Raw genomic sequence first — 18,343 nt, 5'->3', positions numbered from 1 at the left:
AGTGAGAGTTAGACAATGGAAATCCACCATTTGTCAATAAAATCTGTCAGTATGTCGATTCTTTCCCATGTCTACTGTTGTTATGCTAAGTCAGAATGTGTTTAGGAATAGAAAGCATATTAATTCTTGTTAAGAACATGAATTTTGCACAGATGCTTAAACCTAACTATTCAGCAATATAATATAATATTATAATTAGGGCCCGGATTTATATGTAAACAAGCTGTTGCCCGCGACTTCGTCCGCGTGGACTTCAGTTTATAGCGCGCGATGTCAACAAAATTGGTGTCAAAAGCTTTTATAAAAAAAACCCTGGTACCCCTTAAATCAAAACAGCTGTACAGTGTGTACATAATATTTCATTTTTTAAAATTAAATTTTATATTTTATGCCAAATTTTAAAGCTTATTCAGGCCCATAATTACACAACTTTACCCATAAACTATAATAGTTAGTTAGTAGTTAGACCTATCATTGATAGGTCTAACTTTTAAGGTTACGTCACTGCATAGATAAAGTACTGACTTATTTAATAACGTAAGAAAGTAATAACAATCGAAAAAAAATCGAAACTCGAATGTAAGATGATACCACCTCTTATAGAAAGAAGTCTGGGTAAGCGTCGCCGCGATGTAGGAGACGCAATGCGCCATCTATTATGATTTTTTGGAACTAACTTAATTTGAACAAATTTACGCATTTTCACCCCCTTACAACCCTTTTTTCCAGTAAAAAAGTAGCCTATGTCCTTTCTCAGGCTTTAGACTATCTGTATACAAAATTTCATTACAATCGGTTCGGTAGTTTTGGCGTGAAAGCGAGACAGACAGACAGACAGACAGAGATACTTTCGCATTTATAATATTAGTATAGATACCATCGATATGAGAAGCTATATGGACACGAAATGACCACGAAAGACGCCTGCCTTCAAAATTTGTAAACTAAAAATGGCGGATTTTACTAGAGATGTCACTGAATAATAAAAAAATATCGATATCGATACTTTTCCAATTAATAGTAAAAGCAAAGACATATTTAATATACAAAACATAATTCTGTAGGATTATTTCAAATGATATGTAATGTACTCGCGCACGAAGGTATAGAGCAAAAATAGGCCAAAAATTGTGTTTTTTGTATGGGAGCCCCCCTTAAATCCTTATTTTATTTTAATATTATTATTAATTATTAAATTACACATATAAAGGCTTTGTGAAAATTTCAATTACTTATTACGATATAAATTACGAGCAAAAAAGGCAAAAAAAATCACGTTTGTTGTATGGGAGCCCCCCTTAAATATCAATTTTGTTTTATTTTTAGTATTTGTTGTTATAGTGGCAACAGAAATACACAATCTGCGAAAATTTCAGATAAGTCTAGCTATAGCTGTTTTTGAGATAAAGCCTGGTGATAGACAGACAGACAGACATCGAAGTCTCAGTAATAGGGTCCCGTTTTTACCCTTTGGGTACGGAACCTTAAATTAGGCATTTGGATATTAAATATGCACATTAATGATTTGTGCATGTATGTATGTCTTTTTAACCAGTCAAACATACTCCAAGTATAATACTTGTTATTCAAGCTGATATTTATTTTATGTATAATAATTTATAAGTATAATAATTTATTTTATTGTGTGCAAACTGTAAACTTGTTACGAGTTGTTGAAAATATAATAAAACTTACGCTGTCTTATTGAAATAAAATTTTATTTAACAATAATTGTTTTGGGCACATACCCTAAGGACAAATGTCGCGTAGTATTTGTGTCACTGCCGCACTCAGATTGGAACATTAATTACTTTAAATGTAATTAATTAAACATTTTGATATAAGTCCCATACATTATCTGTCAAACTCTTCATTAAATTGAACGTTAATCGTAATTAAATGTCTCTGAGTACGGCGGTTAGTCTCTTTCTTCGACTACAACAGTTGAAGTTGCTACTCGCTAGAACGTGGCTAGAACTACCAAAAGACAAAATAATAATAACTTTTACCTAAGTTCTGAGTCCTGAGGGGTAACCGAAACGCTGAGGCCGGTATATATTATAGTCAGTATTCAAGATGCATCTCGGTCTCAAGACGCGGTTCGCCTCTATGATTGGTCCAAAATTTGATAGCCAACCAATCACAGAGCCTGAACCGTGTCTTGAGACCGAGATGCATCTTGAGTACTGACTATTTATACCGGCCTGAGACTAAGAAAAGTACTTTGCGACTTTCGTGAGAAAAACAGAGGATAAAAGGCAATATTTTCAAGCTAGAGGCTGCTAAAGGCAGCGCTAGCAACCATGGGCGTACCCAGGTTCTGGGCCAGGGGGGGCAAATTACCCGGGTTCTGGGCCAAGGGGGGCAAATTACCCAGGTTTTGCGCCCGGGGGGGGGGGGGGGGGGGGACAAATCAGATTTTTTATAAGGTAGGTGTTTATATAAAACGAAAAATTATTAATTTTTAGTTTAAAAATATTGTATTGCAAACAAATGGCAAAAATTAGTTCTCTTAATTTTTAAATTTTATAGATAAAAGTACTAGATAATATACATAGGGTCGTCAATATGATCCAGGGGGGGGGGCAGCTGCCCCCCCCCCCCCGCCCCCCCTCGGTACGCCCATGTTAGCAACAAAGAGATTGACAGCGTGCTGTCAATTACCCGATCATGTATATGTTTTTCTCTATGCTGTCAATATTCTGAGATATGACATTGGATATATGACGCCTGTGAGATGTTATAGGGTTTTGGTTGCTTTTTTACTGTATGTGCAGAAGAGTGCAACTCTTTTAACTAAATTAATATTTCAATGTAACATACATAATACGTAAATCAATAATAATAAATAGGGTAATAATTACTTATTGTATATTGTATATATAAACAAAAAAAACATTTAAGGGTTACTTAACATATTTTTTATCAAAATTAATTAAATTATTATTTTATTGATGTATCACGTACTTACTAGTTCGCCGTTCGTCTGTACTTGCTCTTACCTACCAAAATATTTTATTCATAAACTTCACCTACTTATAGTAACGTAAAATTATACACATAAATCATAATTCATAACAGAGCCGTAAGGCTTCGGAGAGTCGCAAGACTACGGAGAGCCGCAAGGCTACGAAGAGCCGCAAGGCTAAGTCTTCTCGACCTGGCAAGGACGAGAGCAGGAGGTGCGATGAGGAGGGCTTCATACTGGTGGAGAGAAGGAAGAAGAAGCCCGCCGCCCGCAACCATCGCGGCACCGCGCCATATGTACCTGAGCTGCGTCTGCGGAGCGAGGTCCCCGCGACGCCCCTGTACATATCCCGCCTGCACTGGTCCATGGAGGTCGAAGACGTCGTGCACTACATCAGTAAGAAGACATCCCTCCACTTGAGGGTCGAGCGTCTGCAGTCTCGCCATAAGGTCAACTTCAGTTCCTTTGTGGTGAGAGTACCGACGCATCTTCTCTCGACCTTTGAAACGGAGGAATTCTGGCCGACTGATGTGGTTTACCGAAGGTTCCGGGGGAGACTCCGGAATGAAGCGCGCGTCACGTCGCCGTTAATTCGTGATAATGTGTAGTTGTTAAGTTTACTTATATAATTTTTATGTATGTTAGTCATTAAGGTATATATTGTATGGGCCTACGTAGCCTGATTTAAATAAATTAAAAAAAAAAAACAAATGATAACAACACAGCCTACAAAAACGATAAAGATGTTCCACAAGACATCTATATTCATAAAAAAGGTATTCGGCACAGATACGTCGGCCGGACTGGGTTGCGGCCTCACTGAACAAAATTTTATAAGTAGGTACTTACTTAGATAAATTATACATAATACATAAGTATACGAAATTATAAACGTATGTTTTAAAATTATGAGAATGGTATTGCAATAACTGACAATAACCTAGCAGCAAGTATCAATATCAAACTCAAACAAAAAACTTTTCAGTTTTCTTAGCAGAAACTTGAACGTAAGCGTTTTAGATCTTAAACTTTAAGGACAGTTTTGGGCTTTGGCACTCATTTCATCATTCATCTAGAACAGCTTTACTCAACCAGCGGCCCGCCGCGCCGCGCCTGGACTTTTAATCGGTGGCCCGTGTGAGGTTAAAACTATGTATTTAGGTTAACACCACCAAAATATAAGGTCGAGTGCCACTGATCTAGAACATAATATTCATATTATCTAAGCTCTTACTCCTTAATGTATTTTCTTTTTACCCTCCCTCACGAATAGTCTCAATATCTTATGTATGATGAACCATATTGCTACGATGACAGAGATTATTATAGCTAGGTAAGCTGCGGCGACGTCCAATAGAGCTAGCTGATAGAAGGGCATGTTCCTCGCTTCGGAGTGTAGAGGGGCAGCGTGGCCCCAACGGATCACACGTTCTGTCCAATAAACGGCTGTGTCCAACGGGGAATTCTGTCTGTCGCTCCAGATTTTGGACATCTGCCGAGCCTTCATCCTGGTCCTGAAATTAAAGAAGAATACAGTTACCTATAACTTATCAAAAAGTTGGTGGCTTGTGATGGGTTCTTAAATGACAATACATTTATTATTATACGTCAAGGTGGGTCTAGACCTTATTTTCCTGTTCTGAGGTCTAGACTATCTAGACTATAAAGACTTAAGAAAATAGGTTAGACCAGGGGTTCCCAAACTGTGCACCGCGGCCCCCTGATGCGCCGTGGAAGGGCAAGCGGGGTGCTGTGATTTGATGCCCCATCATTAAATTTATTAGAAAATAGAAAGTAACATTTTAAAGTTAATAAATAAGAGCTTTAATAACGAATTATTATTTAGGTGTACTGTCAGAGAAATTGATTTATACGCAGATGGCGTACCCAGACGACAGACGGATAACATAATATTGGCTTGACACAACCCGACCAAATCACATAGGTCTGCCATCTGCCAATAAATCAAATAACTTCCTAATGACGGCGATGTTTGCTGTCTCGATTCTCGACCCTCAAATGTTGCATGATTTTAGTTCAGTCGAAGATGCGGCACTTATCAGTTGATAAGAGACTATGTATATCCTTCGTCTACTTACTGATAATAACCGATCACGGAAGAACTACATGCAGACTGCAGTTCATTCAGAATCATCAAACCTTTGACAGACCTTTAAGTCAAAAGATGTTAGGATCCTCCATCCTAACATTGATAACATCTATAAATCCCTGAATTATACAACATTCACGCTGTGTCTAATACGGACGTAATAACTGATAACTATGTAGTTGAATATACAATGTTTTGCGACTTTTCTAACCTATCAGACAAGAAGACAGAATAATATTGTGTAACCATAACCACCTTTACCCAGTGTAGATCTTATTAGTATTAAGTGGGTACCTATACCTATTACTAAGTAACTTCAACTTACTCAGCGCTCAGCACGGTCTGTAGAGCGGCGTCCAAGGCCTCCTCGGAGAGGTCCATGTAAGACACCATCTTCCCGAATCCAGCCGCCTCAGCTGCTACGGCGTTGGTGGGCTGGTCACCAAAGAACGGTACCACCACCATGGGTTTTCCCGCGGAAATCGCTTCCGTCATACCCAGAAGCCCACCGTGCGCCAAAAACGCTATCACCTTCTTGTGTTCTGTAAAATAATTTTTATTTGTCATTAATTTTTATTTGTCATTAATTTTTATTATTATTATGAAAAGTTAAAAGCGTTTATTTAACTTGCTCTGTATGTATGTAAGTAGGTATGTATGTTACGGTGGAATTTTGAATCTCAATTTTGAAGTAGATATATATTTAATTTTGATTTTTTTTATTTTAATTTTGATTTCCGATGAGCCGAAATTTTGCGTACTCGTTAATTAGTTTGGATGACCATGCACGTTATGGTATGTGACATCACTCTAAAGTCTAAATCCAATATGGCCGACCATCCAAGATAGCGAAATAATTATTTTCTATGCAGTCTTACAATATGGATACTAAATGAAAGGGTTTTTGAGAGTAACTCGAAAATGAATATAATTTCATTCTACATCCAACATGGCGGCTTAACCAATATAGGGGAATAGTAATTTTTTATGCATTTCTGCAATATGGATATCAAATGCTTATTGAAAGTAACTCGAAAACGAATGTCATAATGTCATTCTACATCGAATATGGCTCCTCATCCAAGATATGGGAATAGTTATTTTTAATGCACTTCTGCAATATGGGTATCAAATGAAAGGGCTTATTGAGATGTCATTCTATACCCTTATGTCATTCTATATCCAAATCTTTTTGTCAATTTTTTCATCGGTAATTTTAATATACCCGGGGAACGGGCTTCATTAAATAAGTAGGTACGCGAATTGTAAGTAAGTATAAAGTATAAGTAGGTAAGTACCTACTTAAGTTACTATTCTAACTTTTAACTTGTTGCTTATTTAGGTAATATCAGGGCGGTATTATTATAAAAAAGTTAATTGTAGTATTTATAGTATTTATAGTTAACACTAGAAAAATAGGGTGCCCACTGCCCATGACGTACTTACTTATATTATAAATTATTAGGTAGCTATAGTTAGCAATTCCTAAAAAAAAATATTGTGGTCATTGATTGTGGTATTATGATCATGATTCATGTGTGATGTGATCATGTGCATCACGATAATCCAAGTTCATTGAATAATCTGATCTCATTGTTATCAGTAGGTAAAGGCCTTTCCAACAATCCGTTATCTTCGCATCAATATCGTAAACGTACGCTCAAGAGTCAAGGGTACGTCTAGCGACACGATTCACGAAACACAAGATTACAAAATTACTTACCTACTTACAAGAAAAAATATTATAATATGCAATGGTATCTGTGCATAATTTTTATTTATTTAGAGTTTTTTTTTTCGTATTCCGTATGAGATTTTACTATTATTATTATTATCAGCATTATTATTATATATGCTTCGTCTCCAAACGGAAATAAAATATCCACAGCCGAACATAGAACCTCCTCCTTTTTGGAAGTCGGTTAAAAATAGTCACTCTGATTTAACTAATCTGCGTAAAGTTGCGATATGTAATAAATAGGTTACGGAGAGTTGAACTAACGAGCGCTGTCAAAATATGCCGTAACTTTATTGCATTAGATAAGCTGTTATAGGTTGAGGGCTGAGACGCGTTAGGCACATTATGTTATACTAGCTATTTGACCGAGCTTTGCTCGGTATTCGATAAAATACGAATAAAATGATATTTTCTAAAAATGATTCCTAGCTAGATCGATTTATCGCCCCCGAAACCCCCTATAATTGTGGTCTGACGGCTGGGTTTGACGTAACGCGACCAAACTACGTAGGTAGATCCCCCATCTGCCTAGGATTTACATACATACATACATAATATGTAACATAAACATACTATCGTCTATACTCTGAGTAAGTACTAGACTTTGGAGAGCAGTAAAAAGCTGAAAGGAGACTTTCGATTCTACGCGATTAGCAAATTGTTGCACAAGAAATTGCTAACAAAATCTTTTTAGTATTTTTCGTTACTTATGCATTGCAAAGACATAATATATGATTTATGACTCTTTAAATGGAAATTGCTAAGCTTAATACTCTTAACTTTGTAAAATACATAAATGAGTGTAGGTAGGACGTGTCACGTGGTGTGAAGCGTCCATAGATATTATATTACTACAATAATACGTATGACGTGTAAAGTTACATTTTGGTTACCTTTGTTGTTACCTAATAATGAGAAAATGGATACCAAAGAGTCTGTAAGTAAAATACATACTTAAATTTTTATCCCACCAAAACATAAAATGTAAAAGGAGCCAAGCAAAATATTGCATAGCTTTAATACTTCTGTCGTAAAAAGTTTTCAGATCACATTCAAGCCAAGCCAAGCCACTATAATAATTATAAAATAAAGAAATCTGTTGATACATTTACTGAATGTTGATTTAAATTACAAAATAAGTTGAAGGCTTGGCTTGAATGTGATCTGAAAACTTTTTACGACAGAAGTATTAAAGCTATGCAATATTTTGCTTGGCTCCTTTTACATTTTATGTTTTAGTGGGATTTCATTTCTTTTTTGAAGGTTTTTTTTTCGGGACCGGGACACGGGACCCTATTATTAAAAAGTCTTCGCTGTCTGTCCGTCAATACTCATAGATCTAAACTCCCCTCCCGCGGGCGCACCCCCGCCTTGGTAGCGCCCACTTCGAAACGGGCGTAAATCGCAATATTTTAATTTCGCCAGAACTTCTAAACCAAACGTCCAATTTTAATCATTCAAAGACCAAATATTGTCCACATAAACTGTACTTTGAGATGAAATAATTTATTTTGATAAGGATTATTATCATGAGTAAAATAAATGCATTTAAATGTAGTCCAAAAAAAAATATCAAGATTTTTAAATAAAAATATGGTTGTTGTGACTCACTTGACATAGATAGGTATTGTGTGTCGCGGACATTTTTGTAGATATTTATAAGATCTACATTTACTTAGAACATTGTATGGTTCTATCTTTTACGTTTTATTTAGCGTACGCAAAATAAGTAAATTTTCTGGTTGTTTCCGAAAAACTGAAATATCTTACGGAACCCTATATTTTCCAAAATAAAAGTAGCCTATGTTACTCGTAAATAATGTAGCTTTCGAATGGTGAAAGAATTTTTAAAATCGGTGCAGTAGTTTTTGAGCCTATTCGTTACAATTAAACAAACAAATAAACAAACAAACAAAGTTTACCTCTTTATAATATTAGTATAGATGGTAACAGTAAAGTTTTTGAAAATTTCAGAAAAGACTTAATTGTATTTTAACTTAAATAATTAATAATAAAAATTAAATAAACTTATTATTTAAGGGGGGCTCCCATACAAATTTACGGTACGGAACCCTACGTACGCCAGTCCGACTCGCACTTGGCCGTTTTCATAATTTGAAAATGAAAGGAACATTGTGAAAAGATCTATCCGGGTACCAAATTTCAAGGTTTTAAGTCTGCTAGAATTGTACCTTAGAATTTTGATGATCTGTCAGTCCGTGAGTGACAAAATGTAGTAACTTTGAACATCTGTAACTATTAAACTAATTATCGAAATGTTATGTAATTTGGAGGTTAAGCTGGTTTTAATACTTGCTCCTAGTGACCGAAATTCTAAATCCCTAGCTTTGTTAACATTAAAGGGGGTGTGAAAAAGCCGCGAACCGCTTCGAGAAAAGTATGGTACGGCCGTGCCTTTGCTAAAAAGCTTGGCTGGGGCACTGCCGTGCCCCCAGATTTATAGTTTCGCATTTACAATATTCGTTTTAATAGGTACATACGAATATTATAAGTGCGAAAGTGTGTCTGTCTGTCCGTTACATCTTCACGCCCGAACCGCTGGACCAATTTTACAGAAATTTGGTTTGGGGATATTTATAGTTCGGAAAGGACATTAGGATAATTTTCATCCCGGAAAAATGTACGGTTTCCGCGCGAAAAACGAATTTTGGCGCAACGGAGTTGCGGGCGTCATCTAGTTTACTATAAACATTAAATAAATCTAATATGAATATAATATTATTATATTTATTTAAGCTTATTAAGTACGTCAATTTCATGAATTTAAATTGAGTGCACTGTGCACCTTAAAAGTAACTGAGGGTTTTTAACATAAACAATAAATACCCATAAATCATGTCGAAAATAACCGAAGGAGTTATTTTTATTTTGTTTCTCATTCCCATCTTAGTTTATTGTTAGTGCATCAAAATAAATTAATCATGCTATGATGCGAACAGTTTGCAGTCGAGTTTTGACTCTGCTTTTCCTTTATTTGGGGGCACGGTAGTGCCCCAGCCAAGCTTTTTTTACATCTTCCATAAAATACTGAATAATTCTAATAATATTGAGCAGATCGTACTAAGGAATCGAGTAGTTAAGTAATAAATTTATCCCCCCTTTTCATCACCCATTTCAACACTCCATCCCAAGTCTCTATACGATCGGTGCGACATGTATGATGTAGCACCAAATCACGATCTTTTTAGAATTTGTTAGCAGCAGCCAGCACCTTGTTTTTTTTTGGGTTGGGAAATGCTGTTACGCATCCCCGGCGGCGTTGGGGAAGGATCACCGGGGTATATGGGACTTGCTACGGCCGAAGAAATGGTAAGTAGCCGCAGCTGTACCCACTAAAACCCGACCGTGTTCCTACTTCCGCACAGGACGGAAACGCGAGAGTCTGTAACACGTCTTCCGTGGTTTCCGTCCGCGCTCGCCTGCTCACCCAAAGCAGGCCCACGCTGTTGGGGGGTCTCTAGGCCGAAAAGAGGCCCCACATGGCTTGCATAGGCCGGTCGTCTTCTTTGTGTCGCGATGCGCAGGAACACAACGCGCATCGCGACTCTCTCGGGGACTCGGTGCAATGAGTGGCGGCATCCCCATACCGTCACCCCGAGTTCCCTGGCTAAGGCGGAATGTCGCGCCCGTTGCGACGTCTTCGCCTTGGCCGTCTTTGTAATGCCACACCATAACGTACTCACATATATTATTCTCACTTTAATGTTATTTTAAAACTACATAATGCTTTAAGCACCTACTCTACATATTATGGCTACATCCTCATTATAACCCAAGAGCCAGCGACATCCAGACTGTCGTCATTTTATAAAAGCTAAAAGTTTTCTTTAGCGACCAAAACTCCATAGTTACTGATCGTGTTCTTACCTGTATATAGGATAAATATAAGTATAGGAAAACTTTCAGCTTTTACAAAATGACGAAAGTGTGGCTGTCACTGGCCCTTGGATTATACAATATACATACTTATACGTGTGTATCATCCCCGTTTATGTAATTTAATACATTACCAAATCAGATTAACTTGCTATTTACCAATTGACCTGTTAAATATGATTATTGGTTTAGAAATAAGAGTTCGCCCGCTAAGAACTCGTAGCAATGCCTTCAGGGGGCTTGTATTAAAACTTCCTAGCGGAATCCACGAAAATTCGAGCTATCGAATTGAAGATTTTTTTATGCAGAGGACATTCTAAAAAAATTATACAGCTGATAAGGTAGCTCTATCTATGCTTATTGATCTGCGACTGTCATATACAGGGTGTAACAAAACTCTGTGATAATACTTTAGGGTGTGTACGGGTTTCCTATATGGAGTTCGCTGTGAAAGTAGCAGTACTGAAAGAGCAAATTTTTCTTTGTGATTTGTATTGGAAAGCCTCTTAGCGTCATGAATTTGCCCATACAAAAGTGAAAAAAATTGCTCTTTCAGCGCTACTACTTTTATAGCGAACTCTATGCACGGGACTCATGCACACCCTCAAGTATTATCACTCAGTTTTGTTACACCTTGTATCTTGAGTATCTAAAAATCAAAGGAAAAAATCTACTCACGCAGCAGTTCATATTGCGGAAGCCATCTGACCCTCAAAATGTTTCCAGTTAAGTTTCCCTCTTCGGGGCTGTCTTCGTACTTCCATATGACCCTCTGCTTCAACTTGGACAGACTTCTGATGAGTATCTCCTCCTTGTACTTAGGCATGCTCGCCGTTTTGATGAGAGATCCGAAACTGAACAGAACCACTCCATGCTCCGATTCGTTCAGAAACTTTTCGATGTACTGCAAAGGAATGAAAATCATATTTACTTAAATTGTCATCTTCCATTATGTACTTCATGTTAACTCAATGGACTACGTAAGGTACACCTCACATTGCTACGTAAGGTAAGGGTAGGGGGGGGGGGGGGGGGGGGGGGGTAGCCTTAGTCTACCTCCATGAGACTGATACGATACCTTTGCTCATCTCTCAGACAGACAAGGTAGGAAATAGGTAATACGGGCACGTAATAATGGTATGTAATATTAACGTGCCATTGATTTATTTGCGTTAATAATAATCATATCTTGTCATTTGAGTATTGCTCTACATGTTGCAATTAGCACCAGAGTGGAGATAACAAATAATGTGGAAATTTTCCCTTTCAAGTTGAACGGAGATTGGAGCAATAAAAGTGCAACGTTTCAAGATTGCTTCAATGATTTTGTAATTTACTTTCATTGAACCTACTTTTGAAACAGGTTCAAAAATTTCGCATTGAAGGGCAAATATGCAAAATTTTGAGGTGATTAACAAAAAATTTAAACCGACTTCCAAGGTAAAAACAATAATAACATCCTTATAATACGAAATAAAAAGTATTAAATAATTTTTTATATCTAATAGTGCCTTTTTCCGAATTCGGCTAAAACTCTACTATTTCTGTACTCAATCTTCATCATTTTTAAGTCGGTACCAGATAGCTGAATCTTCAGTCTGCCAGAATATTTGAAACTTTTGGAACTGGCACCGACTTCAAAATCATGAAGATTGAGTACAGAAATAGAGTTTTAACTCTTTTTAGTTACCTAGTAAACTATCGCGTACTATACGTAGAATAATTAATACACTATATTATTCTACGTATCTTATTACAAGCTCACTGGTGAGCGAGACACAATAGATTTCCACGAATCCACGGTCGAAGGAATAATAGGAGTATAATCAGTAAAACCGTTTCGGAGGAGTAAGGACACGAGAATTTTAAATAATTTATGAAGATAAGAAGATGTACTTATTTATTGTATTCAATATTAATATCATAAAGGGGCAGTTGTAAATAGCAGTTTTGGTAAGTTAAAAATTATAAATGGCACATGTAATAACTAGTTTCGCAGTTAAAACTAAGCAGTAAAGTAAACAAAAATGAGTTGTAAAAAATAATGACATTTCATTATTTTTTACTCATTTTTGTTCATCATCATTGAAAACATTGAACAATATTGAACAGTCAAATTATTAAATGAGCGGTAAAAATTTATGAATCAGCGGTTACGGAATTTGTCAGTAAGAAATCTCATTCTAAGCAGTTTTTTAAACAATGAGGTGGTAAAATATAATAAAATCGGCCAAGTGCGAGTCGAACTCGCCCATGGAGGGTTCCGTACCGTTATAAAGCGAAAGTAAGGGTTGATACAGACCGCAACGCGACGCGTAGATGCATTTCTAAATTTGTATGGATTTGACAGATTTCAATTGCGTCAGACGTCTTGCGAATCTGTCAAATCCATACTAATTTAGAAATGCATCTACGCGTCGCGTTGCGATCTGAATCAACCCTAAGACGGTCGCCGGCTGCTGCCGCAGCACGCTCGCTGCGCTCGCTCGGCTCCCTCTGTGTTGTGGTCTAAGTTCTAACCTAGCCTAACCTACTCTTGGACTTTCTGGAACCCCCGAACCCCCCTTTAGGGGGTGCGGCCGCTTCCCCGTCACACCTTGACAACAATTATGGACTAAAATATCACTTTACACTTAGGAATTATATTTTAAACTTGAAGTCAGTAAAATATATTATTTCATCACTTTTTAAAGTTGTTTGGCGGGGGTTTTTTTTTAATTTTTAATTTAATTTTATTTCATGTTTTTTAAACTTGTGTTGGTTATAGTGCTGACTAATTCCTATCAACAGGGTCATAATATTATATCCCAATGAATACCATCTAGGAATGTTCTTTTTGGATGAGGCCGTCAATATGAGGTTTGGGTTCATATGGAGCTCGGCTCCTATATAATCCAGGTGATGCTGCAGCAGCAGCATGCAAAAATTTATTGGTTATTTACGTCTTACTAGTTGTCGCAAATCAAATGAGCCCAAACACTAAACCATTGCTCTAAGTTGGTGAGGAGTTGGGTATCCTAGTCATTACCAGGTGATGTTGCAGCACCAGGTCAACTTTCCATTAATGTGTAAATATTCATAAATGTCACGAACTAGAATGCAATAAAGCCCACCAAACTACTGCAAGTTGCTAATCGGCCCTTCACGAACCAGATGAACCGCGATTTTCAGCACGGAGCAGGCTGATGATGATGAACTATAGCTAAGAACACTCTCAATTAAGTCAGCTTTCAAACAAAAAAAACTAGATCAAAATCGGTCCACCCGTTTGGATGCTACGATGCCACAGACAGACAGACAGACAGACAGACAGACAGACAGACAGACCGACAGACAGACACATCAAACTTATAACACCCCTCTTTTTTTGTCGGGGGTTAATAAGAAATCATGAAAATTTACTTTTATTAATATCTGACTGAAAAGATATTTTGTTTCCACGCTTCATTTTGCGCAGGCTTGGTAACACGTTTTTAACCGACTTCCAAAAAACGAGGAGGTTATATATTCGGCTGTGGATATTTTTTATTTTTATTTTTGTATGTTCGACCACTACTCCGCCGTTTGTGAACCGATTTTCAAAATTTTTGTTTTTTAATTCCCACTTGCCAGGAAAATGGACGTTTATTTTATCTTCTAAGGGAGGTAGGAGGGAGTTGTTTAAGTTTCAACTGTTTTTACATAAAGTGCTTTTAAATTAAATTCATATCACTCTTACAACGTTCTTAAACTTTCTTACTCTATTATAGGTAATGTAAGTACTAACTACTATACCTACCTTTTAAATTTTTTGGTCAAGTGAAAGGTGTACTAAACGCACTTACTGGGGCCGTAGCTATAAAATTAAATAGACATTCTACTTTCACTAAAGATCAAATAATGGATGATATTATTATCTTATAGATTGTAGCATTTAGAATACCATAACATAAATGTATATTTTGACGTGTATTTTGTGTTGACGTGTATAGTGTATTTTGACGTGGGAGAGCCATGCTTCGGCACGAATGGGCCGGCTCGACCGGAGAAATACCACGTCCTCACAGAAAACCGGCGTGAAACAGCGCTTCCGCTGTGTTTCGCCGAGTGAGTGAGTTTACCGGAGGCCCAATTCCCTACCCTTTTCCTTTTCCTACCCTCCCCTATTTCCTTCCGTACCCTCCCTTATTCTCTTCCGTACCCTCCCCTATTACCCCTTAAAAGGCCGGCAACGCACCTGCAGCTCTTCTGATGCTGCGAGTGTCCATGGGCGACGGAAGTTGCTTTCCATCAGGTGACCCGTTTGCTCGTTTGCCCCCTTATTTCATAAAAAAAAAAGTAGTGCAATAATTATTTTATATTATATTCCAAAGTAGCGACAATAATTTCGTAAATTACTGTCTTCTTTCGAACCGAATTTTTTTAACCAAAATACCTACGTCAAAATATGATGCTGTATCTTAAAAGTAACTAATAATAGAATATAATTTCTAAGACCTAAGTAGACCAGCATCTCTATCTGAACCAGTATGATAGCATCATTAAAATAATTGCCTACTTTTACCAAAGCCGCAACTGTAGGTACCTACGGTTCAAAATGTGGTTTAGATTTCTTCACTAATGTAGCTCTTAGTTATTAGGAAATAGCCTTGAATATTTTAAATTTTTTAAACAAAATTAGATTGATAAACTTGATAGAGATTCAAATTTAATCTTTGTTTTAATTTTATTTATTTATGTTCGTTACTAAATTTGTTGACACTTTAAGTAAATGAATCTTATCTTGCTATAAATGCATAAGGATATGTGATTAGCAATATTATTGTAGGATTGAGGCAAATATCCTAAAGAATATTTACCCCACCTAACTGTCGATCTGTCTGTCTGTACTTAAGTTCGGAACTAAGGTTGTCGGTCTGTATGTCTGATAATATTTATCCCCTACGGCTTACATATAACTATAAAATATACTCCGCTATCGGGATTCGAACCCGATATGTAAGCAATAATAAGGAGGATAGGTATATATTGCGTGAAGCGCTTAACACTAAATGAATATGAAAGATGAAAAGAAACAAGATGAAATACTTACAGAATGAAATTTATTATGAGGATGAATACACAGTAAGGATCAAGCACAGTGAAATGAGAAGTTAAAGAAATAGCACAGAAAAACAGTATGGAAAAGCACAAATGAAAATATGAAATGAAATAATGATGAATGACAAAATGATCGAACTACGTAAGCTAAATGTCTAAGTACAAGGGACACAGGCGGTGCGTATGAGAGCCTACAGCGGAGTGGCGTGTGCGCTCGTCGTTTCTGGAAGCCGGCGCGCTCGGCGACCGGTTGTAAGGGAGACGGACACGCGCCGCGCGGAAGCGATAAGCGTAGCGATTTTATCGTACATATAACAAATATCGCTACAGTACTCCCCGGCTGAGTCCGTTGACTACGGACGATAGTAGTCTGGGAATCTAACCCTTCGACCGCTTCTGGTGCGTTTTGGCTCCGGAGTCGTGGTCATCGGTGTGGTGTCTTCAGCTGGAGATGACGTTTTCTCTGAAGGTGTTGACCCCTCCGATGTCACGTAGGCCGGTTTGAGGCGATCGATGGTCACGGTCTGCTCTTGTCCCTGAACTTCGATGACGTACGCCTTACTACCTCTTCTTATGACCTTGAAGGGACCAAGGTAAGCTGGTTGCAGAGTCTTGCGTTCCGGACCTTGGCGAAGATAGACGTAGGTAGCATCCTTCAAGTTCTTCGGTACGTAAAATGTACGGTTCCCGTGCCATGATGTTGCTTGAGGGCTCAATCTGCTGAGGTGGTTGCGTAAACGATTCCTAAATTCCGACAGGTCTTCCATGGTGCTGGGGTAGCTCGTTGAGAAGAATTCTCCCGGCAAGCGAAGAGGTTCTCCGTAAACCAGCTCTGCGCATGATGCACGCAGGTCTTCCTTCCAGGCGGTCCGAATGCCTAGAAGCACTATCGGCAAAGTTTCGACCCAGTTCGGCGTAGAGTGGCAAGATATCGCCGATTTTAATTGCCGATGAAGACGCTCGACGAGTCCGTTGGCAGCAGGGTGATACGCCGTCGTGGTGTGATGAGTAGCTCCTAGGAGATTTGCCAAATTCTTGAATAGGCTACTCTCGAACTGACGCCCTCTGTCAGTCGTGATTCTCTCGGGACATCCAAAACGGGAGACCCAGCCAGCTATGAATGCAGCTGCGCAGGATTCCGCGGTGATGTCACGTAGTGGGTAAGCCTCTGGCCAACGCGTGAACCTGTCGACAATTGTCAGACAGTATCTGAAGTCATTCTTCAGCGGCATGGAAATGATGTCCATGTGAATATGGCGAAAACGTGCTGTCGGTAAACTAAACTGCTTGAGAGGAGCAGAGGTGTGCCGTCCAACCTTATTAGATTGGCACTCATGGCATTCTTGACACCACTGCCGACAGTCCTTCTTGACCCCAGGCCAAACAAACCTCTCCGTGACGAGGCGGACACTCGCCTTGGTTCCTGGGTGGCTTAAGCAGTGCAAGGTCTTGAAGACATGACGTCGCTGCGATGGTGTGATGTAGGGCCGAGGAAGTGGAGTTGACATGTCGCAATAAACGACGACATCAGTGCCAGGCACGTTCATCTTCTCCAGACGAAGCGATGATCCAGACTGCAGCAAGGTTTGGAGTTCCGGGTCGCTTTCTTGATCTCTCGCCAACGACTTGTAGTCGACAAGAGTCAGTCCCACCTCTTCTATCCGCGAGAGGGTGTCAGCCACGCAGTTCTCCGTTCCACCGATGAATCTGATGTCAGTGGAAAATTGGCTGATATAGTCGAGATACCGGAACTGGCGAGGAGAACAGTTGTCACGGCGTGTAGTGAAAGCGAAGGTAAGTGGCTTGTGGTCCGTGTAAATTGTAAACGTCCTTGCTTCCACCATGTGCCTGAAATGCCGTATGGCCTGATATATCGCCAGGAGTTCGCGGTCATACGGGCTATACTTGGTCTGCACTGGGCTCAACTTCTTGGAGAAGAAAGCTATGGGTTGCCAGCCTTCCTCCGACTTCTGCTGCAGTACAGCTCCGATGGCTTTATCTGAAGCGTCGGTTTGAATAGCCAGCTCGAGCCTTGGGTCTGGATATGACAGGATGGCAGCCTCTGACAAACTCTTCTTGCAGAGTTCAAAAGCTTGCAGCTGATCAGCAGTGAAGTTGATGGGTTGCGAACCTTTGACCTTGGGGCCCGCTAGAAGAGCGTTTAGCGGTGCTTGAAAAGCTCCTGCTTTGGGGATAAAGCGACGGTAAAAATTTACCATCCCCAGGAAACGTCGAAGCTCCTTCACAGTTTTCGGCTGAGGGAAATCTTGAATAGCTTGCACCTTTGTCGCGTGTGGGCTTCGGCCTGACCGAGCATAACACCTCGCTCGGTCGGAAGATCTTCCTTTGTGGTGGCCACGCATATTATCCCACATTGGTGACCCTCGACAGAACACGCCTCCTTCATCATCATCACTCCCCGCCCTAATTCCTCGTGCTGGAGCAAACGCAAGATTTTTTTCTCGCGCGATTGTGAAATTCTTTTAATTAATTCACACTTCAGTTTCTCATATTTATTGCTGGACGGTGGATCTACAATAATATCCTTAAC

At 38.8% G+C, this 18,343-nt stretch overlaps 1 protein-coding gene across 1 annotated transcript in view; it reads right to left on the bottom strand.

The window, feature by feature from the left end:
* Positions 1–3,678: 3,678 nt before the first annotated feature.
* Positions 3,679–18,343, bottom strand: part of LOC121736887 (UDP-glycosyltransferase UGT5-like) — a 47,722-nt gene continuing 33,057 nt past the window's right edge. Inside the window, exons 8-10 of the mRNA XM_042128377.1 lie at positions 11,392–11,617; positions 5,404–5,620; positions 3,679–4,482 (exon numbers count right to left, since the gene is read on the bottom strand). Coding sequence (XP_041984311.1) covers positions 4,206–4,482; positions 5,404–5,620; positions 11,392–11,617 — 720 coding nt within the window. The 3' untranslated portion in view covers positions 3,679–4,205. The remainder of the gene's footprint in view (positions 4,483–5,403; positions 5,621–11,391; positions 11,618–18,343) is intronic.

Source organism: Aricia agestis, chromosome 2 (assembly GCF_905147365.1).
Source record: "Aricia agestis chromosome 2, ilAriAges1.1, whole genome shotgun sequence".
Taxonomy (NCBI): Eukaryota; Metazoa; Arthropoda; class Insecta; order Lepidoptera; family Lycaenidae; genus Aricia; species Aricia agestis.
The sequence above is the reverse complement of the archived record's forward strand: the minus strand, read 5'-3'. Positions and strand labels throughout refer to the sequence as shown.